The sequence below is a fragment of the Apium graveolens genome, chromosome 3, assembly GCF_009905375.1.
Source record: "Apium graveolens cultivar Ventura chromosome 3, ASM990537v1, whole genome shotgun sequence".
Lineage (NCBI taxonomy): Eukaryota > Viridiplantae > Streptophyta > Magnoliopsida > Apiales > Apiaceae > Apium > Apium graveolens.
The window spans coordinates 71,118,999-71,141,454 of record NC_133649.1 but is presented as its reverse complement, the minus strand read 5'-3'; the positions used below and the strand labels follow the sequence as shown (position 1 = coordinate 71,141,454).

Genomic DNA, 22,456 nt, shown 5'->3' with positions numbered 1-22,456 from the left:
ATCTTTTGATTAATATTTTTATTTTTGCCAACACTTTATCATGCTATAACAACATCTGTTGATTAACATTTTTATTTTTGCCAACACCTAATGATGTTATAACAACAATAGTTCATTAATTTTTTCCAACACTTTATGAGGCTAAGACAACATCTTTACTGAAAAATTTTAAACAACTTTTTATCTAAATAAAACATGCCAATATTATGTCAATTATAAACCAAGCAACTGCAAGTCATACCAATTATAAACCCAATGCACAAACCAAGCATATGCAAGTCAATTCTAAACCAACTTTCTATCACCACTTACAAGTGAGGATAACTACTTAACTAAAGATGTTTCAAGTCATACCAATTCCAACTACTCCAACCTAAAGGTTGTACTTAAATAACATGCTTCTAAAATCCATTCCATAGCCAAACATGTTTAACAAGTACCATAGTTTTAATATCTCAAAAGATTTCAGTTATAATTAAAACGCATAATCAAGGACTGCCATGGCTTGCTCCACTTGTATCACCGTTGCTTGGTGGCTGCTTGCTCAGCTCTTCAACATCAATCTGCAGCTGTGGATTTTATTCTGCTAACTTGAACATCATCACCTTGATACTGTCTCGAAGCTCTCAGACCTCTCAGACTTTCTGATCCATCTTTTCTTCCATCTCTTGCTTAACTTCATTCCGGATCTTTTCAGTCAAGCTTGCCAAGTACAGATCAGAGATGGATGATGCAGGTGTTGCAGATTTACCCTTTGATTCCTTCTTTCGAATAAGTCTCCCTACTAAATAAGAGCGACTGTGTTCCTTACCACCACGAACAAGTTCATTAGCAGCGTCAACATTGCCCTCCTTGAGAATTTTCTTAACATCATCCTGCAAGAAAAAAGTTAAAACAATAACATATATATAAACAATGTGCATGTCACTTATATAACATATAACAAATAAGCAGTTATTAATTGATTCTCGTGTATCAGATTTAACATGTTAAACTGAGTAATAATCGGGTTACTACATTTTGTTTACATTTTATAAACCATGGCAAAGACCAACATGGCGACACCAATGTTTCGGGAATAGAATAAATATATACGAGTATTAAAAATCAAAGCATCAGAATGATGAAAATTATATAAACCTTTACACTCTTTGTTTTCCTGAAAATAATTCAATTCGTACTACTTTTACACTATCGTTCGTAGTTTTATCCATTGCTCATCATTTCGTTCAAATTTGCAGAAATGGTAAAGTAGATACAGCTTCAGTTCTTCAAATTCAACTGAATGGAATGCCAAATATATATCGCCAACATAAACATATAACATAAATGATAACATAAACATAAACAATAACTTACAATCTTCTTTTCAATCGCATCAGTAGGTAACTTATATTCTCGTTTGGCATCTCTTTTGCGTGTTTTAACATAACAACCAACACACTTATGTACACCACTGTTACACTTATGCTACACCCGTAATCTGGTTCATTTACATGTGAATTTTTTCAGTGGCCTTAATCTTTTACCTGACTAACATCTTCTTTTGTTTTTTAGCTCTTTGGCTCCAAACATTTTGCACTTAACATCTCGTAATCAAAACTAAGAGGCTTACAATTATCCATACAGATAATTCCAAGATTAAACACAATCCACACAAACTAGCTAATACTTTCAAACAAAAACCAAAAGGAAGATACGACATTAGATTAAACACTACAATCAAATTTTAAAACACAACACAAAATATCAAACATCATTAACACAGATGGAAAAAATACATATCATAATCTCAATAAATTGCAAAATACATACAAAGAGAAGAAAGAGTACTATATGTTCTGTACTATAAAAAATAGGGCACACATGTACAAAAAACAGAAAAACGAAAAACATAATCCCCCAAAAAATAGGGCACACGTGTAACCCCAAAATTAACAAATCCCCCAAGAATAAACATGGCACACAACAATTAAAATTCCCAAAAATTAGGGTTTAAACCCCCTCCCAAAATTAACAAATAAAATAACCCCCAAATATTAGAGTTTGTAAACAAATTATAAAAACCCTAAAAATTAGGGTTTATTAACAAATTAAAATTAAGATTTGCACCTTTAATTAGAGAGGAAGAGCTGCGAAACGGAGAACAAATGGAGACCTGGAGCTTTCAAACGGCGAGAGGAAGAGCTTCGACGAACATACGGCGACCCGGAGCTTCGACGGCGAGAGGAAGTGTTTACATGCAGAGCTTCGACGGCGAGAGATTGAACGGAGAGGTTGCGAGTGTTTGTGAGTGAGAGAGGAAGAGCTTTGACGGCGAGAGGAAGAGTTGAACGGAGAGGTTGAACGGAGAGATTTGTGAGTGAGAGAGTGTTTGTGAGAGAGTGTGTGAGAGTTTGTGTTTGTGAATTTTAGGACAATTGATTTTGTTAGAGTGTTCGAACAGGAGTTTTTGTTTGTTCTGAGTAAACGACGTCGTTCTGTCGTAAAATGACGTCATTTTGTCAATAACTGAGGGGGTCTTTTTTATTTTGTTTAGCGGGCTTGCTATTTTTGTGATGGCGGACTTTTTACCCCGCTTTTTTTATACAATTTTTCATTTGTCGAAGGCAACATCACTAAAGATGTTGGCATAGAGAATCTAAGGCAACATAATTGACAACATTCGACTATGTTGTTGCCATATATCTCCTTTATTTGATTATACTGATATAAGGCAACATTTTTCGTGACAACTTCACTTTTGCGTGTTGGTAAAGACCATTTATGTATACCGGTATACATTATTTTAATCCCTTTTCAAATAAATTACGAAGAGTTTGTTATGGCATATTTTGTTTTCGGCTAATTAGAGGCGTGAATGGGTTAGACTAACGGCTGAAACTCTCAATTTTGATTTTTGTACCATAATCTATATATCCTGAAGGTCTCTCTCCCTCACGCTCGTGTTTACTTTTCTCTAATTACCTAATATATTATGCTTAAGATATGTTTTCTATATTTCTTTAAAGATCGATATCGAGTAGATACAGTTATATTTCATGTCAAATAAAAATAAATTTTAATTAGAATTAAATAAGGATAATTTTAATTTCAATTAATGTCAAATAATTGAATAAATAAAGGTAACTAAGTAATTTCAGTAAGTACCGACCGACCGACTACCAAACTTTTAATATTTCGTCTATTATAATATAGTATAGATGGGTTAGGCTAACGGTTGAAACTCTCAATTTTGATTCTTGTACCATAATCTATATATCCTGAAGGTCTCTCCCCCTCACGCTCATGTTTACTTTTTCCTAATTACCTAATATATTATGCTTAAGATATGTTTTCTATGTTTGTTTGTAGATCGATATCGAGTAGATACAGTTATATTTCATGTCAAATAAAATAAATTTTAATTTGAATTAAATAAGGATAATTTTAATTTCAATTAGTGTCAAATAATTGAATAAATAAGGGTAACTAAGTAATTTCAGCAAGTACCGACTGACTACCAAATTTTTAATGTTTTGTCTATTATAATATAGTATAGAGGGATAGATTTATTTGACAAAAAATATTAGAACATTTTTTATTCTTTTAACAAACTTATTGAATAAAATATTAACACAAAATTAATTTAATGATATATCATTAAAAATAGGCATGGGTTATAGCCTTGTAAGGTTTTAATTAAGATAAGCATCCAAAAAATTTTGGTCGATATATGTTACCATCTAGAAAATTGCTTGGTTATCAGTGTTGGTTAAAGTTGCAGCAACAGTTGGAGACCCGCATGCTTCTATTATAAAGTCTCCCAACCCTAAAAAATTTATAAAAGCTTTGGAAAATTATTGGTCAATTTATTCCTTCGCTTCATAATAATATACCTCTAATGGCCGCATCCACCGTTCTTCTTCGTAGGTCATCAGCAAGTCTTATCGGCAGTAGAAGTCAATTTTTTTGCCGCTACTTATCCGGTGCTGCTAAGCCGATCTGTACTATTATTCCAACTTCTGTTTCTTCTGCTCATCGATTCTCTTCATCTTCTCCTTTGAATTCCAATGAATTAACTGTCAGAGACAATATTCATGAGCCTGCTAATAACCAACCTTGTATTACTGAAATCTTAGCAGAAATCGAATCAGTGAGGAAAGAAATTGAATCTTTTCGTAGAGAAAGAGAAGGCAAAAAGGAGCCACCGATTGAAGAAGTTGTGGTCGTCAAAGAGAAGCATCCGTTACTCAAAAACATCCAACTAGAGATGTCAAAATCCGAAGAGTTGAAACGCGAGGTCAGCTAGTGTATTTTTGTTTCTATAAGATTACATCGAATTTTGTTCTTTAGTTTCTTACGTATACATGCTGTACTGCTTTCTGTATGCATGATATGTTGAATTGTTGATCAAATATGAATTCGTAATTGGAAATATGAAGTTTCGGGGTAGAGAAGTTGTAGAGAACTTTAACCTCCGTTCTTTTCTTGTATGTATTCCGAGAACTGATTTATTGTAACACCCCCTTCTTATAATAGTAGAGAGATATTACTTAAAATCCAAAAACCTGCAAACAGAGCACTAATAAATTTCTAACAATAATTTAACAGTCTAAAAAATGATATTAAATCTTCAAAATGTCTAAACCAATAATATAAATGCTGAAATCTCTAATAAAAAATTAAGTCTAAATAATGATAGAAGTCTGAAATCCTAAAAACGAAATAAAGGGTAACTCTCCATCACACAGTCCCAGATCCCCCTAAGCACCTGCCAGAAAAAGAATACGGCATGAGCCAAACGCCCAGTACGGATTTGGAATACAGTTTATAAAACAAAGAGATCAGAAATAAATAATCTGTAATTTATAATAAATCAACAATTTTAAAATAAGTAAGGCTGAAACAACGAGGGGTTAGGATATTTATCTCCCTTATACATAGGCTTTACTTAAACTGCCTTTAGTCTGTTATGTGATACTGATTTTATTCTAATTATATAGTGAATTAGATTTTAATCTTGAATGTTTTATAATCCAAACTTAGACAGTAATGTTACAATTTCTTCAGAAGAAGATTTTTCATGGTACTCCAAACTCTCTTGATAATTAATGAACCTGCTTTGTTTGTAATTCCATTTTTTAAATAGCTGTTATTTCACAATTTTGAAAGTTAAAAGCAATTTTTAATCAAGAACTAGTTGCAATATGTAGCACTTAATATATAGGAGGCAGATGGAAATATAGGTAGATGGTTCACCAAAAGCGAATTCTATAACATATTATAGTAATAGTAACTACCGCGAAAAAAGAGCAGGTTTATATGCTATAGTATATACGTTTGTTATAAAACATATCCCAATAATTACTTATAAGAAGATGGCACAGCGTCTTCTGAAAGTTTTCAAGCCTGTACCTGTTAGGAGATTTAATAATGTAGTTTTATTTTTTGTAGTCTGAGAACCTGCAGCTTCCACATGGATTTGAAGTTCAAAGCGATAAACCTGGCGCAGCGGTTGTCTCTCTGAAAAGGACGCATGAGAATGAAATCATCAATATAGAGCTCTCTATCCCGGTATATTATGTGATGCTACTAACTGTTAAAGTTACTTTGTCTGGGCGTTTCTCTGGGTTTTTTAACAGTACAGAAGCAGTGTTTCATTGCACACTTACGAGTAACGGATTTGAAATTGAGAAAATAAAGGAGCCCAATGGAACTGAGCATGGAATACTTTTCTAGTAAGTGTTCACTTGATTTATAATCTTCAATTATACCTGCATTTAATCATTTGTTAACTAGTGATGTTTGTTTTCTGAAAATTAACATCCTTTTAATCCTATACCAGCAACTTGCCGAAGAATCTGAAAGACGAATTTTACAAATACCTGGAGATACGAGGAGTAAATAAACACAATGCAGCTTTCTTATATAAGTACATGGTCGGCAGGACGAATAGAGAAAACTTGAGGGGACTGGAAAGTTTTAGGAAAATGGTAGAGGCGGCATAACTAATTAAGTTTGGCATAACTGTCACTTAGCACCTGTTATAATCTTTTAGTTTCTTCTTATTTGTACTAAAAAGGTAAGTTCATGGTTATAAATATTTTATCTTAATAGTTTTTGCCCAGCTGGGCAGTAAACATATGTAGAACTTTCGCTGATAACTTTTTCAAGTGATTTTATATAGTAGTAAATTAATCACCTACGTTTTGCGTCATTCTCTGTATATTCACGTGGAAGTATTCAAGATTATTTGGAAATTTATTACGCCAACTCTCTTCTCTCTACATAAACCATAAAAGGGATGAAACGCATAACCGTCTTTCAGCTAGGAACTCAGTTTGGAGACAACAAATGTTTATCATTCTTTTTCAGTAATTAGCGCTTAACACATGCAGGAAAAATGGATTTTAGATCTGCATTATCAACTTCATGCCTTGAGTAATAATGATAATTATATCCTCTATATAATTAGAGTAAGAGAATTTTAATGGTACGGTACACTGCTCATGGATAAATAAATCCATTTGAACACTCTATATGCCTACGACCTTAAAAATGTAAAAGTAAAGTATGATAATATATATAAAACTAATACATATATAATATCTATGTATTCTATATATATCTAGACACTAAAATTACTTAGGAACAAGTAATAATTATTAAAAGTTTTCTTTTAAATTTATGATTTCTAAGTCTTCTTATTAATTGTATCAAATACAATTCAATAAAATTATTATTTTGAAAAGCACTTTGAAAAATAAATTAATAAAATATTCAAAATTTTCATTAAAAAATTTAAAACTTAGTGTAAAAATTTTATTATGGTATACTTTGGTTTTCCTTTTAGAAGTATAATTAGAAATTATTCCTTATAATTATATTAAAAGAAATTAAAAATGCTATTAATTTGGAAATTATTTACTAAAAAATGTGACTGGGATTCCAATATGTTATTTTATAATTTTTACATGAAAAATGAAAAATTATATACATATAATAAAATTTAGTTACATTGCCTAAAATAGAATATACAAAATTTGAAGATTTTAAATTTAGAAAAATGTGTTATTTTAGAAAAAAAAATACATTATTAGTTAAAATAAAAAAAATTAATAATAAAAAATTGTATGTAGATATTATTTTACAATTCTTACAAAATAATTTATGTAAAAATTATTTTAAATATACAAAATTGTAATTAATAGGATTAAGTTTCCCGTACATTGCACGACGGTACTAAGTTAGTATATATAATATGAACTAAACTAATTGGAGTAATATATATAGTTACATATTTTCAAAACAAAAAGTTTTTCAACTGCAATATTTAAGTTATAAACATTGATTAATCGGTAAGATGCAATGCATATTTATGATGTTCCAATTTTTCTTTGGAAAAAACTTTCAAATATAAATAGTCAAATTTAATGTCACTTTCATATATATTCTCTTGTGCTTAAATATTTTTATTTATAATTTAACTATTCAACATGTAACTAGACGTAGACGCGACAATACTGGTATACGACATATAAATACGGTACGAAACGATACGAATAATTAGTATTTGAGTTCAAAAATTTGGTACACACACGAAGTACACAAATACAAATATACAAGAATATAATTAGTGTCAGATTTGAGTTTCTAATATAGGTATACGACACGGAACGAAAGTAAATGAAATATATAAAATTTTAAAGTTTTAAAAATATATAATACTCCCATCGTTCCCCGGACTTTTTTACATTGGGTGACGGGGGATTGAAACGCATTTTAAGACTTCTTTAAATCATGGTTCCCTAAATAATTTTAATTTTTTTTTTTAAATAAAAATATAATTTTTAAACTTTTATATATATATAAAAAAGAAAACTCTAAAAATAAATTATAGAACTATATTTTATATTAGCATACATATATGTACTAAATACCACTCTTCATATTATATATTTTTTTCTTTTTAAGATATTTTAATGGTAAACCAAATGTTTGCTATTTATTTTCAGATTAGTGTTCAGATTAATGTTCGTGGACGCAAAAAAAGAAGAAGATCAAGTCGTTGATTTTATATTTTTTTTGTGCTAGCTTTATGTTTTTAATTTCAATTTAATGTTTAATAATTTATAGTTTGTTGTATGGTAGAACATTTTAACTTGTTTCATGCATTGTATACAGAACTTTATTATAAACTGTCCAAGTCCATTTAATTATCTATTGTATTTTTTAATAATTAATTTTTTTATATAATTAGTGTACTTTAATGTACTAAAACGGGTCAACACGAAAATATTAGTTTCAGATTATTATAATTAAATTGGTATATGAATGTAAATTCAGTTCGGGTTCGAATTTATATTAATACACGAAACATAATTGTACACAATACGGAACATTATCACGCAAATAATGGAGCCGCTCTTTTAATTATACGTTGTTTCATAATTTTCTATACATCCGGAAGGGTGTACAGGTTCAGTTTTATTTAAAACTTAATCAATATTCGTAACATTGAAACAACTTTTAATTCTGTAATTATCTAAAAAAACTTTTAATTATGTTATGTTCCCTAATTTTCTATACACGTAGAAGAGTAAACAACACTACAACAAAACGGGGCATTTACAACGTTTTTTTTGTTCGGGAACCGTCGTAATTGAGCCAATTACGACGGTTTTTTTCCGTCATTTTTGGTCGAGTAGAAAGTTCGAAATTTCGTCACAAATTTGAATTGCGTCGTAAGTTAAAACACTGTGACCCACTTCTGGAGTTAAATAATAATAAAAACTTACGACGGAATATTTCGTCGTATGTTAGTATCTTCCGACAGAAATGTCGTCGTATGTTATGAAGCGGGACCCACCTGTAATAAATTTGAGCTTTTATTACGATGAAATATTCCGTCGTATGTTAGTATCTTCCGACAGGAATATCGTCGTATGTTATGAAGTGGGACCCACCTGTAATAAATTTGAGCTTTTATTACGACGAAATTTTACGTCGTAGGTTGTTAACTTCCGACGGTATAAACATCGTATTTGGTTTTTAAATGAAGTAAAATACGACGAAATATGTTATGAACAGTCGTCGTAAGTTTGTATTTCCAGAAAAGCATATTCTGACCTTTTGATTTCCAGCCATTTTTGGCTTCCAAATTAAATTCTAAACCTGCCTTTCAATTATTTAACCAAGCACTACCAACATTTATAATTAACACTACAAGTCAAAATACCAAAATAATATTAATGTGACCATAAATCCGTACTCGTTCACAAGCAAAAGCCTAGAGTATCATACGCAAACTTATATGTACAAACATCCAAAAACCCAAATTCAGTTTACAAACATAATTTGGATTATCTTATAAACATTCATAAGATATATTAACGCTAACTAACATTCAACCCCTAATAACTGGACCGCCACGGGGAACACGATCATAAGCTGAAGCACTCATATCACGATCATCTTCCGACTCAGTACTCTCACTGTCGCTCCCACCACCATCACTGTCATTTTCTGTAGCTATGGTCTTCCCTTACAATGTACACAAAATAAGTTAACAAAATTATTATAGATAATTTTGTGGTGAACTTGTAATAGATACAAACTCCTGGTATAAAATTTTTGATCAACTAAGCAACAGTTCAAGAAAATATATGGCTTATCTGTACTAACTGAACTACATGACTTATCTGTATAATTGAACCAAATAAATTAAATACTTTGAAATCGCAGTCTATGTCATAGCTAGCATTGATTCCTAATCACCCTTGCAAGTGGACAAAGTATATCTACAATTTACTTAATCTGTTTTAATTTAACATTATCATAATATTTTATATAAAATAATTTCATATGATTCCTTGTGTTTACCATTGCTTAATATGATTCCTAATCTTAAATTTCATATATATATATATAGTAACTTTATGACCGAGAAATAAAATTACAAATTTATGAATATATATATAGTAACTTTTCACTTTTCTTCAGGTCATAATTTGACAAAAAAAAGCATCACAAACCACCTGCAATTCAAGAAATCTACTTTAATCTCCTATTTAATAATCATAATTATTTTATCTTTAAATTTTACTAATCCTAAAATGTTGCTAATCTAGAATAAAGATAAGTAAAAAACGGGTATAAAAACGGGTACAAATGTAGCAAGTATAAACATTAGCATACATATATATTCTCATTTAAGAAAAAAGAAAATACTAACGACAAGTTTTACCTTGACAGCTCCTGGTCCATCCGTCTTATAAATATTATTTAGCACCTCCACCACGACCGTGACAATGGCTAGGCGTGTTTATCTCGTAATAGGATGGTCTTCAAGTAGTGACGAGTCTCCTTCCACCACATCTTATGCTAAAAGACGGATCTTCTCGGGAGTCAACGAATACTCTTCCGGATTGGCTCGAGCTTGGGCCAAGGTCTGATCCACGATGCGCATGAACATTTCATCTTGTATTCGAGCCAAGGCTGATCTTCCGGAGCTTCCTTCTCCTTTTCGAGGCGGTGGGGGACGTCCCTCAAACTCTATAACAATATAACACATATATGTTAATACGGAGAACAAATTATATGCAATAATTCTATTATTTTAAAGATTTCAAGTACTATCACAGAAATATACCATAAACATCAGAGGCTCGAACCCGTGGATGTTCAAGAATGGTGTTCTTCCGAACACCTCCCACTGCCTCTATCCAACTCTGAATTTGGGTCTCCTTAGGATCAACACCTTTCTTTTCACATATATTAATGTAGCGCTCCTGAAAGTTAAAAAATGGAACACGTGTATTTGTGTTTGTTAAATCACAGTAGCATCAAAGCATAACCCAATTCAAATGTAATAAACCCCTTTACACTCTAACAAATGAGAGATTTATGAATAAACTTTTTTATATATTATTGGTTCTCTGCACTTGCTAACATCATACCCTAAAATTAGTCCTCTGAATTAAATTCAAGTTACGAAAAAATTACACAAATTTCTATTTATCATTTTAGCTTTATTAGTTATAATCTGAAGATTGTTATCAGTTTTCTATTTATCATTTATTTTTAAGGAATACAACTGTGCCTTGCTTAGTTTACGCTCCCTGGATGACAGTGTTCTACTAAGTAAGACCCTAAAAATCACAGAGCTATTATGTGTTTATACATCAGTAGTAGTAGTTATTATATAATGTACATTGGACAGTAATTTAATAGTTCCTAACTATGCAGTATGCAGCAGCCAGCAGCAGTTGCCAGCAGCAGTTGCAGTGTTGCATTACAAGAAGGGGAGTTCATAAACTCAATTATTATAATACGAAATATGCTGAAAACACTAATTTTCCTAAGGTATACATATGATTATAAATCGTTCTAGATCAAGATTTGTCTAAGTTTTAGGTCAACATTACTCTTATAATATTTGTGCATCACTACTCACTACATTTAAATCAAGAAATGTCTACTCTTATGAAAAGTGCTAAAAATGATATGAGAAAAAAGATAATATAAAATACATTATTATTAATTAGGTGACAAAGTTGACGTCCCTTGAAGGTGCTATTAAAAATGTTCTTAGATTCCTCAAAAAAAAAATATTCTTAGATATAATGATACAATATTGGCAATCTAAAATATAGGAATTACAATTAGGGAATAGAGACATATTATAATGATTAATTAGATAATCTTTGATTAGTAGGGTTTATTATATTCAGCCAAATTATTCATATATCAAAATTAAGAATACATTATATGAGTTATAATTATAAATTAGCCTAAAATGATAAAAATATATTTTTACTCATTTTCACTCTCAACATCAATACTATCATAACCATCTTCTTCTTCTTCTTCACCTTCCCTTGCATTTTCTTCATCTTCACTTTCCACTTGATTTGGTTGCTCTTGTTCTTTTTCTTGCTCTTCTTCCATTTAATATTGTGAAAAATCAACAAATAACGACCTTGAGGAAAAATCTAATGCAATGGTATTTGAGACTTCTTCTTGTAGGGGTTCAACATCAACATTCCATGTTCTTTCACTCAATAATTGAGGTCTACATGTGATGATTCTGTGAATATTGCTATCGGGATTCTTCACACTAGGAGCATAGTACACTTGTGTGGCTTGACTTGCTAGAATGTAAACATCATTTCCTTTTAGTTTTGAATTAAGATCAATTAAGAGCACTCCATTTTTGTGTTTCTTTACACCCCTAACATGATCAGACCAATGACATCTAAATAAAATCACTTGATTTCCGCCACCATATGTTAGTTTGAGAACCTCTTGCAAAGTCCCGTAGTAATCGATTCCAGTATCACCATAACAACTACCCTTCACAAGTATACCAGAGCTTGATTTTCCTAGGTTGAATGAGTATCCGTTGACCTTGCATCTTTTGTAAGAAAGCACATAGAAAGCTGGGCCTTGCAATAGGTATTGAAATTTTTCGTAGTTGTGTTGTACCTAAAATGGAATAGTCACATCAAACACAAGTATATAAATATATTTTTTTAATTGATACAATTTGTGCATTTAATAAAATACCTTATTTTGCAACCATGTCCCGAAATGTGCCTTTAACATTGTATCCATCTCAGTATCACTCAATATATATGTATTACGACTGCGAACATCTTCTTCGAACATACTGAAAAAAGTAATCATCATATGTTAGTGAATAATATTTCAAAGTATGAATTATGAATGAAAATATTTGATTGCTTACGTGATATAGAATGCTACTTCACGCATGTTAGTGAGAATATAACGTACTGCAACGTGTAGGGAATCCACATCCAAATGGTCACCAGTATATGCTCCGAGGAGCTCTACCGGATATGTAAATGCCTCGAGTTTATGTGGATCTCGTGAGCGATCATCAACTACATTACGACCTAACAAGTTGTGCGATGTCTCAACTCCAGACTCAAAGTACATGGAACAGAAATGTGTCAACTCTTCATGTACATATTTTTCTGCAATGGAACCTTCAACTCGTGCTTTGTTCCCTACTTTTTGTTTCATTCTGCGTTGTAGTCTTTCAATATTATACACCCATCGTGATGGGACAGGGCCGCCGAGTCTGCACTCTTCGGGTAGATGAACGGGAAGATGCTCCATTGGATCAAACAAAGCTGGAAATAATTTAGTCTCCAAAGTACAAATGATTCCAGCTATGTTTTTTCCAACTGTCTAATATTTGATGCAAGTAGTGTAGTTGAGCACAAGTCCTTGAAAAATTTTGAAAGATCACAAAGTACTTTGTGTATGTCATCTGGAAGAAGTTCACGAAATGCAAAAGACAACAACTTTTGCATAAATACATGACAATCATGTGACTTCATGCCTTAAAATTTCAATTGAGCTATCTTACAACATCTCTTCAAGTTTGATGAGCAACCATCTGGGAGTTTCAATCGATGTACCCATTTACATAACAATTTCAGCTGATCTCGGGTGAGTTCGTATCTAGCTCTAGGCCTGTGTCTACCATTTATCCATAACTCTTGCATGATGCCCATTGCCGTCAAATCTTCTCTTGATCTTGTGGTATCCTTTGTTTTGGCACCACATAAAATAGTATGAAATATGTTGTCAAATACATTTTTCTCCGTGTGCATAATATCGATACAATGACGTAGGCGCAATGAATCCCAATATGGTAGATCAAAGAAGCTAGTGATATGTGTCCAATTGTGTGAATCACCAAATCCATCTGCCCTTTTTTTGCTATGTGGTTTCCTTGGTGGTGGGAATGTGATACCAGTATACATGTTACGGATAACTCGACCTTTTCGTCGATTTCTTTGGCGTTTATCTAGGAACCTCATATATAACCCATAAAAACTGGACTTCCTGTTGTGCGGTAGTTACTTAGCTTTAACTTCACCCATACAAACATGGCAAGCCATCTTTCCGTGGGTTGACCATCCGCTAACCATACCCAACCCGGGAAAGTCACTGATAGTCCATAATAAGGTTGCCCGCATCATAAAATTGGTCTTTGTAGAAGCATCATATGTCTGCACACCAACCTGCCATAAACTAATCAGCTCATCAATCAAAGGCCTAAGATAGACATTCAGATTCCTTCCAGGATCATTCGGCCCAAGTACTAGTAATGTCATGAACATGTATGGATCCATCATGGACATGTTATGTGGAAGGTTGTACACAAGTAGTACAACAGGCCAAACTGAGTATACAGTAATAGTAGTATTACTGTATGGCGGGAATCCATCAGTTGCAAGACCAAGCCTTACATTACGAATATCCGCTGCAAAATCTGGATAGTTCTTGTCAAATTCTTTCCATTCTTCTCCATCTGCAGGGTGACTAAGAACCCCTTCAGCCACAATTCTGTTGTTGTGATACTTCATACGTTGGGCTGTGTGAGTAGACATGTACAAACGCTGTAGACGAGGAGTGATCTTAAAATATCTTAAGATCTTTCTCGGAATGGTATCACTCCAGCCATTAGTTGCATCTTTGTATCTGCTTAACTCACAGTACTTACAATTTTCCAAATATTTATCATCAGCATAGAACAACATGCAATTATTCTCACATGCATGTATTTTTTCGTATCCCAAGCTTAGCTTCTTGACCATCTTCTTAACTCCATAATAATTAAAAGGAAGTTTATGCCCTTCCGGAAACACATCTCCATGTAAGAGGAGTAGCTCATCAAAGGCCTTATCACTACATTTATTATTATTCTTCCAATGTAGTAATCTTGTTATAAACTTCAATTGCGTGTACTTGGTATTGCCCGGATATATTGATTCTCCGACATTATTCACATTGTATAAGAATTTAGATGCTTGCTCGTTTGGCTCCTCGTGCATACTATTGACACCTCCAAATTCTTCTCTTCTAAAGGCATCCCTTAACATCTCATATTCATCAAATACATTTTCACGATCATTCATTTCTTCATGCCTTGAGCCACCTTCTTCTTCATGATAATGCCATATGGTATAAGTCTCGAGAAAACCGACGGCATATAAGTGAAACTCAATATCGGAAATGAGTTGAAAGAGTTGATTGTTACATGTATTACACAGACATATAATCAAAAGTTCTGGATTATCCGGTTCCTTGCTATTTTGTTTTGCAAATGCCAAGAAATCTTTGACCCCTTTGTTAAATTCTTCCGTAAAACCATAACCACCGGGAATAATTCGTTAACTGATCCAACTAGAATCGTAAGACATCTATAAATGAAAAAAATGCTAAGTCAATAACATATAATCACACATACATACACACACACATATATAAATATATATGTTGAACATGCAACCAAATATAATAATAAATTACATATTTACATGCATATAAATAATTAAATAGGAGATTAAAATTGAATACTTACATTGAAGATCGTTGAAATCTTTGTTGTTATGTCATCATGTATTTTGAATAATATGAAGATATGTTTTTGTTAGGAAAAAAAAGTGAAAAGAATGAAATTCCAAAAGAGACAGTAGCATTTTGCACACTGCACAGATTACTTTATGATGAAATCAATTTTCCGTCGTAAGTTTGCTTAAAATATTATACTTTTGAACGGCTAACAAATGTTTGCAAGTGGCATTTATTGCGGTTAGTTGGACAATTTACGACGGAAATTCCGTCGTAAGTTTTAATTAAATGACAATTTATGACGGAAAGGTCGTCGTAAGTTATAATTAAATGATGTCATCGTTCACAGTAGCTTTTATTTTTCTTTTTGTAATAAATTTAACGATAATATAATGATAAGATATTGAACTTACGACGGAAATAAAAAAATGTCGTCATAAATTAAACACGACGTCGTTCTTCTACGCGGCTGGTTGTAGTTTTTTATTCCTTTAGTAGTAGTTTTAATAATAAAATAATTAACTTACAACATAATATGGTTTCCGTCGTAAATAATTACGACGACATGATTTTACCGTCGTAAAAGCCCTGATTTGTTGTAGTGCAAATTATTGAACCATCGGCCTCTAAAGTCTAAAGTGAAATATTTGTCTTTTTACTCAACTTATTTCCCTTTTCCCATCCTCGTATTTTAACGTATTTTAACATTGAGTAGTGTTAGGTATCCCAAATATTTTCCCCAAAAAATTTATCAAATAACACATGACTGATTTTAATTCGTGGGCGCATATAAATGCACGCGGGGTGTCATATTATACTACAAGAAAATCAGGGTATTTTCGACCAACTAAAAACGACTGCGGCTAAATTCTACCTTATTTGGTCGATTTTAAGGGACACGGGTAAATTCAACCATTTACGGTCGAATTTAGGAACAGTCGTTTTTAATCGGTCGAATTTAGCAGCTAAATTCGACCGATTTTTTATACAGTCGAATTTAGCAGTTAAATTCGACCGACTCTTTTTTCGGTCGAATTTAGTAATTTGCCAAAAAAGGGGGTAAATTTCCCACCAATAACTTGAATTTTGAAAAAATAAATTCGACCATTTTTGGTCGAATTTAGTAAATGGTTTGGGCGGGAAATTTCCCGCTTTTTTTCCAAAATAAATGGAAATAACAAATTTGCCGTTAAAGAAAATGCACCAAAAGTTTTTTACTAAATTTGACCAAAAATGGTAGAATTTAGCGAAAAGCGACTGAAATCGGTTGAAATTTCCAATTTTTTTTAAAAAAATTGTTTTTATTTTTAAAATGGTTAGTACATATCATGTAAAGAAAAAATTTAAATTGAAAGCCACTTTCATTGTTTAAAAAATATTTAGGAATATATATAGATATATATACATATATACGTATAATATAAGTATGTTGAATTTCTATTTGTGTTATATTTGATAAAATTTTAAAAAAATATTAATTAGTTAAAACAAATACAAAAAAATGGTATATCAAGAAGACATATGCTTAAATATAAATTTACAGAACATCCTATCATGGTGATAAAAAAACTTCTAATTAAATAATTATGAAGAACAAGTTTTCATAATTTGTTAATTATTAACATAACAAACAAAATAAATTATTTTTTCTGAAATTTTTGTCATATCACCAGAATATTTCGATCTTGACATCTGTATGGTTGGATCATTTATAAATATTAAAAAAAAATAAAACATGAATATGGGACTAAACAGTAGTAAGAAGTACTAGTCAAACTACTGTTTAACTATTAAAATAGCAAACCAAATCATTTTTTTCCTAAAAATTTTGCTATATCACTAAAATATATAGATTTTGACATCCATACAGTTGGATCATTCATAAATATTTTTTTTAAAAAAACTGAAATATCAATATAGGATTAAAAACTAGTAAGAAATACTGGTCAAACTACTGGTTGACTGTTAAAATAACAAACTAAATAAATTATATTTTCTAAAAAGTTTGTAATATCATTAAAATATATAGATCTTAACATTCATACGGCTGAATTATTCTTATATATTTTTAAAAAAATTGAAACATCAATACAGGACTAAACACTAGTTAGAAATACTATTCAAACTATTGGTTGATTGTTAAAATAAGAAGCAAAATCAAATTATTTTTTTCTGAAACTTTTTCCACAACACCAATACATATATATATATATATATAAATTGATTAAACAATCAACCAAGAAATACAGGTGAGACTACTTGTTAACTGTTATAATAGCAAACTAAATAAATTTATATTTTTCTAAAAGTTTTATGATATCATTAAAATATATAAATCTTAACATCCGTACGGTTGGATTATTCATATATATTTTTAAAAAAATTGAAACATGAATACGGGACTAAACAGTAGTTAGAAGTACTATTCAAACTATTGGTTGATTGTTAAAATAACAAGCAAAAGTAATTTATTTTTTCTAAAACTTTTGTCACATCACCAAAATATATATATATCTTGACATTCGTACGGTTGGATCATTCATAATAATTTTTTTAAAAATCGAAACATCAATATAGTATTAAACACTAGGTAGAAATACTGGTGAGACTACTTGTTAACTGTTAAAATAGCAAAGTAGATAAATTTATTTTTTTCTAAAAATTTTGTGATATCATTAATATATATAGATCTTAACATCCGTACGGTTGGATTATTCATATATATTTTTAAAAGAAATTGAAACATGAATATGGGACTAAACACTTGTTAGAAGTAATATTCAAACTATTAGCTGATTGTTAAAATAAAAGACAAAATAAATTTATTTTATTTCTAAAAAAATGTCATAACCAAAATATATAGATCTTGACATCCGTATATTTGGATCATTCATATATATATATTTAAAAAAAAATTAAAATATCAATATAGGGTTAGACACTAGTAATAAATGACGATTAAACTACTACTGGTTGACTGTTAAAATAGAAAATCAAATATTTTTTTAACATTTTGTCATATCACAAAAATATATATTTAAATTAAGTGTGTATGTGAAAAATCAATCTATTTAAATATTAAAATCTTAAATATTTTAACAAATATATGTGTCATATGCATTAAATACTACAATAGTTGTTCAATTTAGTTACTAAATTCTACCTAAATTGGTCAAATTTAGGTGCTAAATTCGACCAAAATTAGTCAAATTTAACTGCTAAATTCGACCAAAAATGGTAGAATTTACCCGTGTTTTATTTTTGACTAAATCTGGTTGAAAATAGTAAATTTGACCATTATTGGTCGAATTTAGCACTTTTCAGAATTGCCATTTGTCACGCTTCTATTGGCTGAGAAGAAAGCACATGGATTGCCAACTTGAATTAATCTTGATCATTCATTTATTTCTCCCTCCTTTCATCCCAACCATTCAATTTTTCACTCTCATCTCTTTCTCTTTATATTCCACATTCAATTTCATTCCCTTATAAAAAATTACACTCATACTTAACCTTACTCTCTAACTACATAAACACTCATCCATATGTTGTATATTCCAAATAATATATATATATATATATATACTTAACCTTATTAAAGGATATGAATTGTTGTATTTTAAAATCTATATTACATATTTATGTAATTTTAATATTAGTAAATAAAAATTACTATTGTGTCCGTTATTATTTTATAATATTATATTATGAAAAATCTAGTGAAAAATTTCAAAAAAAATTGAGCAACAAAATGCACTCTGCTGCATTTTGCTGCTGTTTTTTAAAAATCTGGCGCATACTAAATTTTACCAAATTTGGTTGAATTTAGCAAACTTATTTCGACCAGATTTGGTCGAATTTAGCGTATTAGTTTTGACCAGATTTGGTTGAATTTAGTATTGTGGGCGGGATTTTTGAATTTTTATGAAATTTTGTCAAAAAAATTTGGGGATGAGTTTTTGCAACCAATTTCGGTCGAATTTAGTTGGTCGAATTTATTCGGTCGAATTTAGTACGGTCGAATTTAGCTAAATTCGACCGCACCCCTTATTTTGGACTAGCCTTTGTTCGACCAACAACTGGTTCGTCGAAAATAGCTATTTTCGACCAAAATCGAAATTCGACCAAAAAAATTCGGTCGAATTTAGCCCAATTTCTTGTAGTGTTATTATTAGGAAAGTTGCCAAATTTTAATATGACACATCAGATTTGAGAAATTTTTTGGTGTAAACAATTGGGGTCTCTAACATTTTCCTTTAATATTTACATCTAGATGGGATCATAAAGAAATAAATAAGAGATATTTTTAGAGAATTACAGAAATTATGCACAATAAAAGTGCATAGAACAAATGTTACAGATCCTCGAAAAAGAAGTTTAATTTTTTTATATAAAAAAAATTATGGGATGGACATCAATTTATTTAGTACGAAATATGTTTTTTTTGACAGGGGTACAATATATGTTTATGAATAAAAGGCTGTGAGGAAGTGTTCAAATTAAAAATGTTCTCCATGTAGTTATTTGGTAGTGACTAATCACGGTCATTTAATTAAAATGATTTAGATAATTAGACTTCGTGTATGTGTGAGTAATCATTTATTGGTACAATAATTGGAGATAAGTATGACGACTCGATAGTTACCAAATTGAAACTTACTTGGTTACCAAGGTTGATTGAGTTTTATAAGGGCTCGGAAGCTTATAATTTATACAGTCTCTCGTAATCCCTAGCCCTATCCCTAGTTCATTTGGCATCCATCTTATTATTCATCTTCTCGAATGGCGGCAGCAACTATCCTCCTTCGCAGGTCATCTGCTTGTCTTACGAGCGCAAGTCAATTCTATTGTCGCTACTTGTCCACTGCTGCTAAGCGCAGCCGCTTGTTTGTTCCTACTGCGATATCATCAGTTCGTCAATTCTCTTCTTCCCCTGTCGTGAACAATATCCAAACCCCGAGTTCTGATGTTAAACCTGTCCATACCATTGACAAGCAGCCCGTTAATAATGACCAACTCGTCCGAGAAATACTATCTCAACTCGGATCGATGAGGGGAGAAATCGAGTCACTCCGAAAAGCTAATGAAGAGCGTAAAGAAGAGTCCTCTCAGGCGGAGGAGGAAGAAGAAGAAGAAGAAGTCGTGATTGTTAAGGAGAAACATCCGTTACTCAAACAAATTGAATTAGTGATGTCCAAACCTGAGTTCAGCAGCCCGCAGGTTAGTTATTTTTTGTTATACAATTTCTTGTCGTCATTTTCATAAATTCGTTATGATCTTCCCATGCCTAATTATAATAGTCTCAAATCTTAATACCATGCGATTATTAATGAATCCTTTAATATGATGTTACATAATTAATTATTTTACTACTATTATATAATATTTATACTATCAAAATAAGGAAATTAATGTAGAACATCACTTGCAATGAATTTGTTTGCCTGATATGCAGCTTTGTGTAATTGAATGAGTAGATTTGTATCTCCGACCAAAAGTTTCCTAGTTTTTATTTGAGCCTAAAGTCTATATAGTCGTACGTTTCTATACGTACGTAGAATATTATTACCCTAACAATCACACCTGTCACTAATCCAATACTATCATTTTAATTTACTCATGTTCCGAACTCCTTCAAAATTTATCGGTGTCTATCCCAGTAAATACTAGAAGAAACATATTCAGTTTGATCATGAAAAAAGTTTGGGATAATCTAGTTAGTGTATGCATAAAATTATTATTATTTATACTTTTTGTTGGAACATAGGGAAATGAGCATCATGATATCAAAGAAACAAGGATATTAACATCTTTTTCATGAAAAATCTAGGCCAGAAAGCTCGAAGAGTCTTGTTTTCAGATTAAATCAATTAAATTACTTTTTCTTCCTTATGTGAGATATATTTGTATGTGGAAGATAATGCAATCTTTACAACTGAGAATATGGTTAATATTTTATCGTAATTAATGTAGGCCAACAAGCTTCCGTGTGGATTTGAAGTTGAGTGTGATAAACCTGGTGTGGCCAAAGTCACTCTGAAAGGGTCGTACAAGAAAGAAATTATCAACATTGAAGTTTTTAACCCATGTTATGATGATGTTGGATACCAAGATCCCCCACCCTTTGTAATGGAACTGATTGTTAAAGTTAGTTTCTCTCGGATATTTAGCAGTACAAAAGCTGAGTTTCATTGCACTGCATCAGAAGGTGATCTTGTCATTGATACAATTAAGGTACCCGGCGACGGGCCTCATAGTGAAGGAATAGTATTTGGGTAAGCAATGTCCTTACTAATTAACTTCATTTGATGTACTATTTAATGACATTGGTTCTCTAAAGTTATTCTGCATTTCCAACTACAGACAATTGCCAGGGAGTCTGCAGGACGAATTCTACACGTATCTGCAGGTTCGGGGAGTTGATGATGAGACATCAGATATGCTGCATAAGTACATGGTGAACAAGATGGAAAGGGAAAACACGAGGGCCTTGGGAAAGTTTAAGAAGTTGATAGAGGACGCATAACTTGGCATGCATTATATATTTATTATTCTATCCGATCAAGGACCAAAAAGTGGTGGTTTTATTTTGTTCAATTAAAAGTAGCAAATACTATCGTGGTTTGAATATTATTCACTTTCAATATTTATTTTTCCTTCTGAAACTAAACAAGCGTGACACCTACGTTTATTATTATTATAATTAAGACTAAATGATCTGAAGAATGTTAATAGTAAAGTTCTTTCACCTGTGAGTAGAATGGCGTAGTAGAATACTACCCGTAGATCAAATTCGCCGGTTTTTTGTATTTATTATGCCCGTAGAATAAGAAACATGAATACACTCTTAAAATTAAATCGGCTCAATGTAATCAGTATATATTTACCTTTTTTTTCCGCTTTAGTTCCTTGCCATACATGCATGTGATACAATGCAATACCCCTCAACGAAATAAATATGGATACTTACAGAATTTATGATATAATAAGTATATATTTGTTGATAAATAACTAATATTATAATATATTAAATAATAATTTAATATTATAATATATCCTATTTTTTCGCCGATTCCCCGATTAT

General features: G+C 31.2%; 2 protein-coding genes across 4 annotated transcripts; both read left to right on the top strand.

Annotated features, from left to right (window-relative positions):
• The first annotated feature begins 3,773 nt into the window (after positions 1-3,773).
• LOC141710766 (uncharacterized protein At2g39795, mitochondrial-like) lies at positions 3,774-6,199 on the top strand. 3 transcript variants are annotated; one of them, XM_074513298.1, is made up of 4 exons: positions 3,774-3,968; positions 4,125-4,282; positions 5,437-5,720; positions 5,828-6,199. In XM_074513298.1, exons 1-4 carry the CDS (start codon positions 3,884-3,886, stop codon positions 5,988-5,990), a joined length of 690 nt encoding a protein of 229 aa, XP_074369399.1. In that variant the 5' UTR covers positions 3,774-3,883; the 3' UTR covers positions 5,991-6,199. The 3 variants fall into 3 exon arrangements, with proteins under 3 accessions (XP_074369399.1, XP_074369400.1, XP_074369398.1); XM_074513299.1 differs by having other exon boundaries at positions 3,774-4,282; positions 5,437-5,556; XM_074513297.1 differs by having other exon boundaries at positions 3,774-4,282.
• Positions 6,200-20,058: 13,859 nt separating this feature from the next.
• LOC141710765 (uncharacterized) lies at positions 20,059-22,044 on the top strand. Its single transcript, XM_074513296.1, has 3 exons — positions 20,059-20,592; positions 21,346-21,647; positions 21,736-22,044. The coding sequence occupies exons 1-3, from the start codon at positions 20,155-20,157 to the stop codon at positions 21,896-21,898; spliced, it is 903 nt and encodes a 300-aa protein (XP_074369397.1). The 5' UTR covers positions 20,059-20,154; the 3' UTR covers positions 21,899-22,044.
• The last annotated feature ends 412 nt before the right edge of the window (positions 22,045-22,456 follow it).

What these genes read in the sequence shown, in the direction of transcription:
- LOC141710766 (XM_074513297.1), top strand. Translation starts at nt 3,884, where the DNA reads ATGGCCGCATCCACCGTTCTTCTTCGTAGGTCATCAGCAAGTCTTATC. An exon ending in CCGAAGAGTTGAAACGCGAG is followed by an intron (nt 4,283 to 5,436) that starts GTCAGCTAGTGT and finishes TATTTTTTGTAG; the next exon opens with TCTGAGAACCTGCAGCTTCC. An exon ending in GAGCATGGAATACTTTTCTA is followed by an intron (nt 5,721 to 5,827) that starts GTAAGTGTTCAC and finishes ATCCTATACCAG; the next exon opens with CAACTTGCCGAAGAATCTGA.
- LOC141710765 (XM_074513296.1), top strand. Translation starts at nt 20,155, where the DNA reads ATGGCGGCAGCAACTATCCTCCTTCGCAGGTCATCTGCTTGTCTTACG. An exon ending in CTGAGTTCAGCAGCCCGCAG is followed by an intron (nt 20,593 to 21,345) that starts GTTAGTTATTTT and finishes TAATTAATGTAG; the next exon opens with GCCAACAAGCTTCCGTGTGG. An exon ending in AGTGAAGGAATAGTATTTGG is followed by an intron (nt 21,648 to 21,735) that starts GTAAGCAATGTC and finishes TTCCAACTACAG; the next exon opens with ACAATTGCCAGGGAGTCTGC.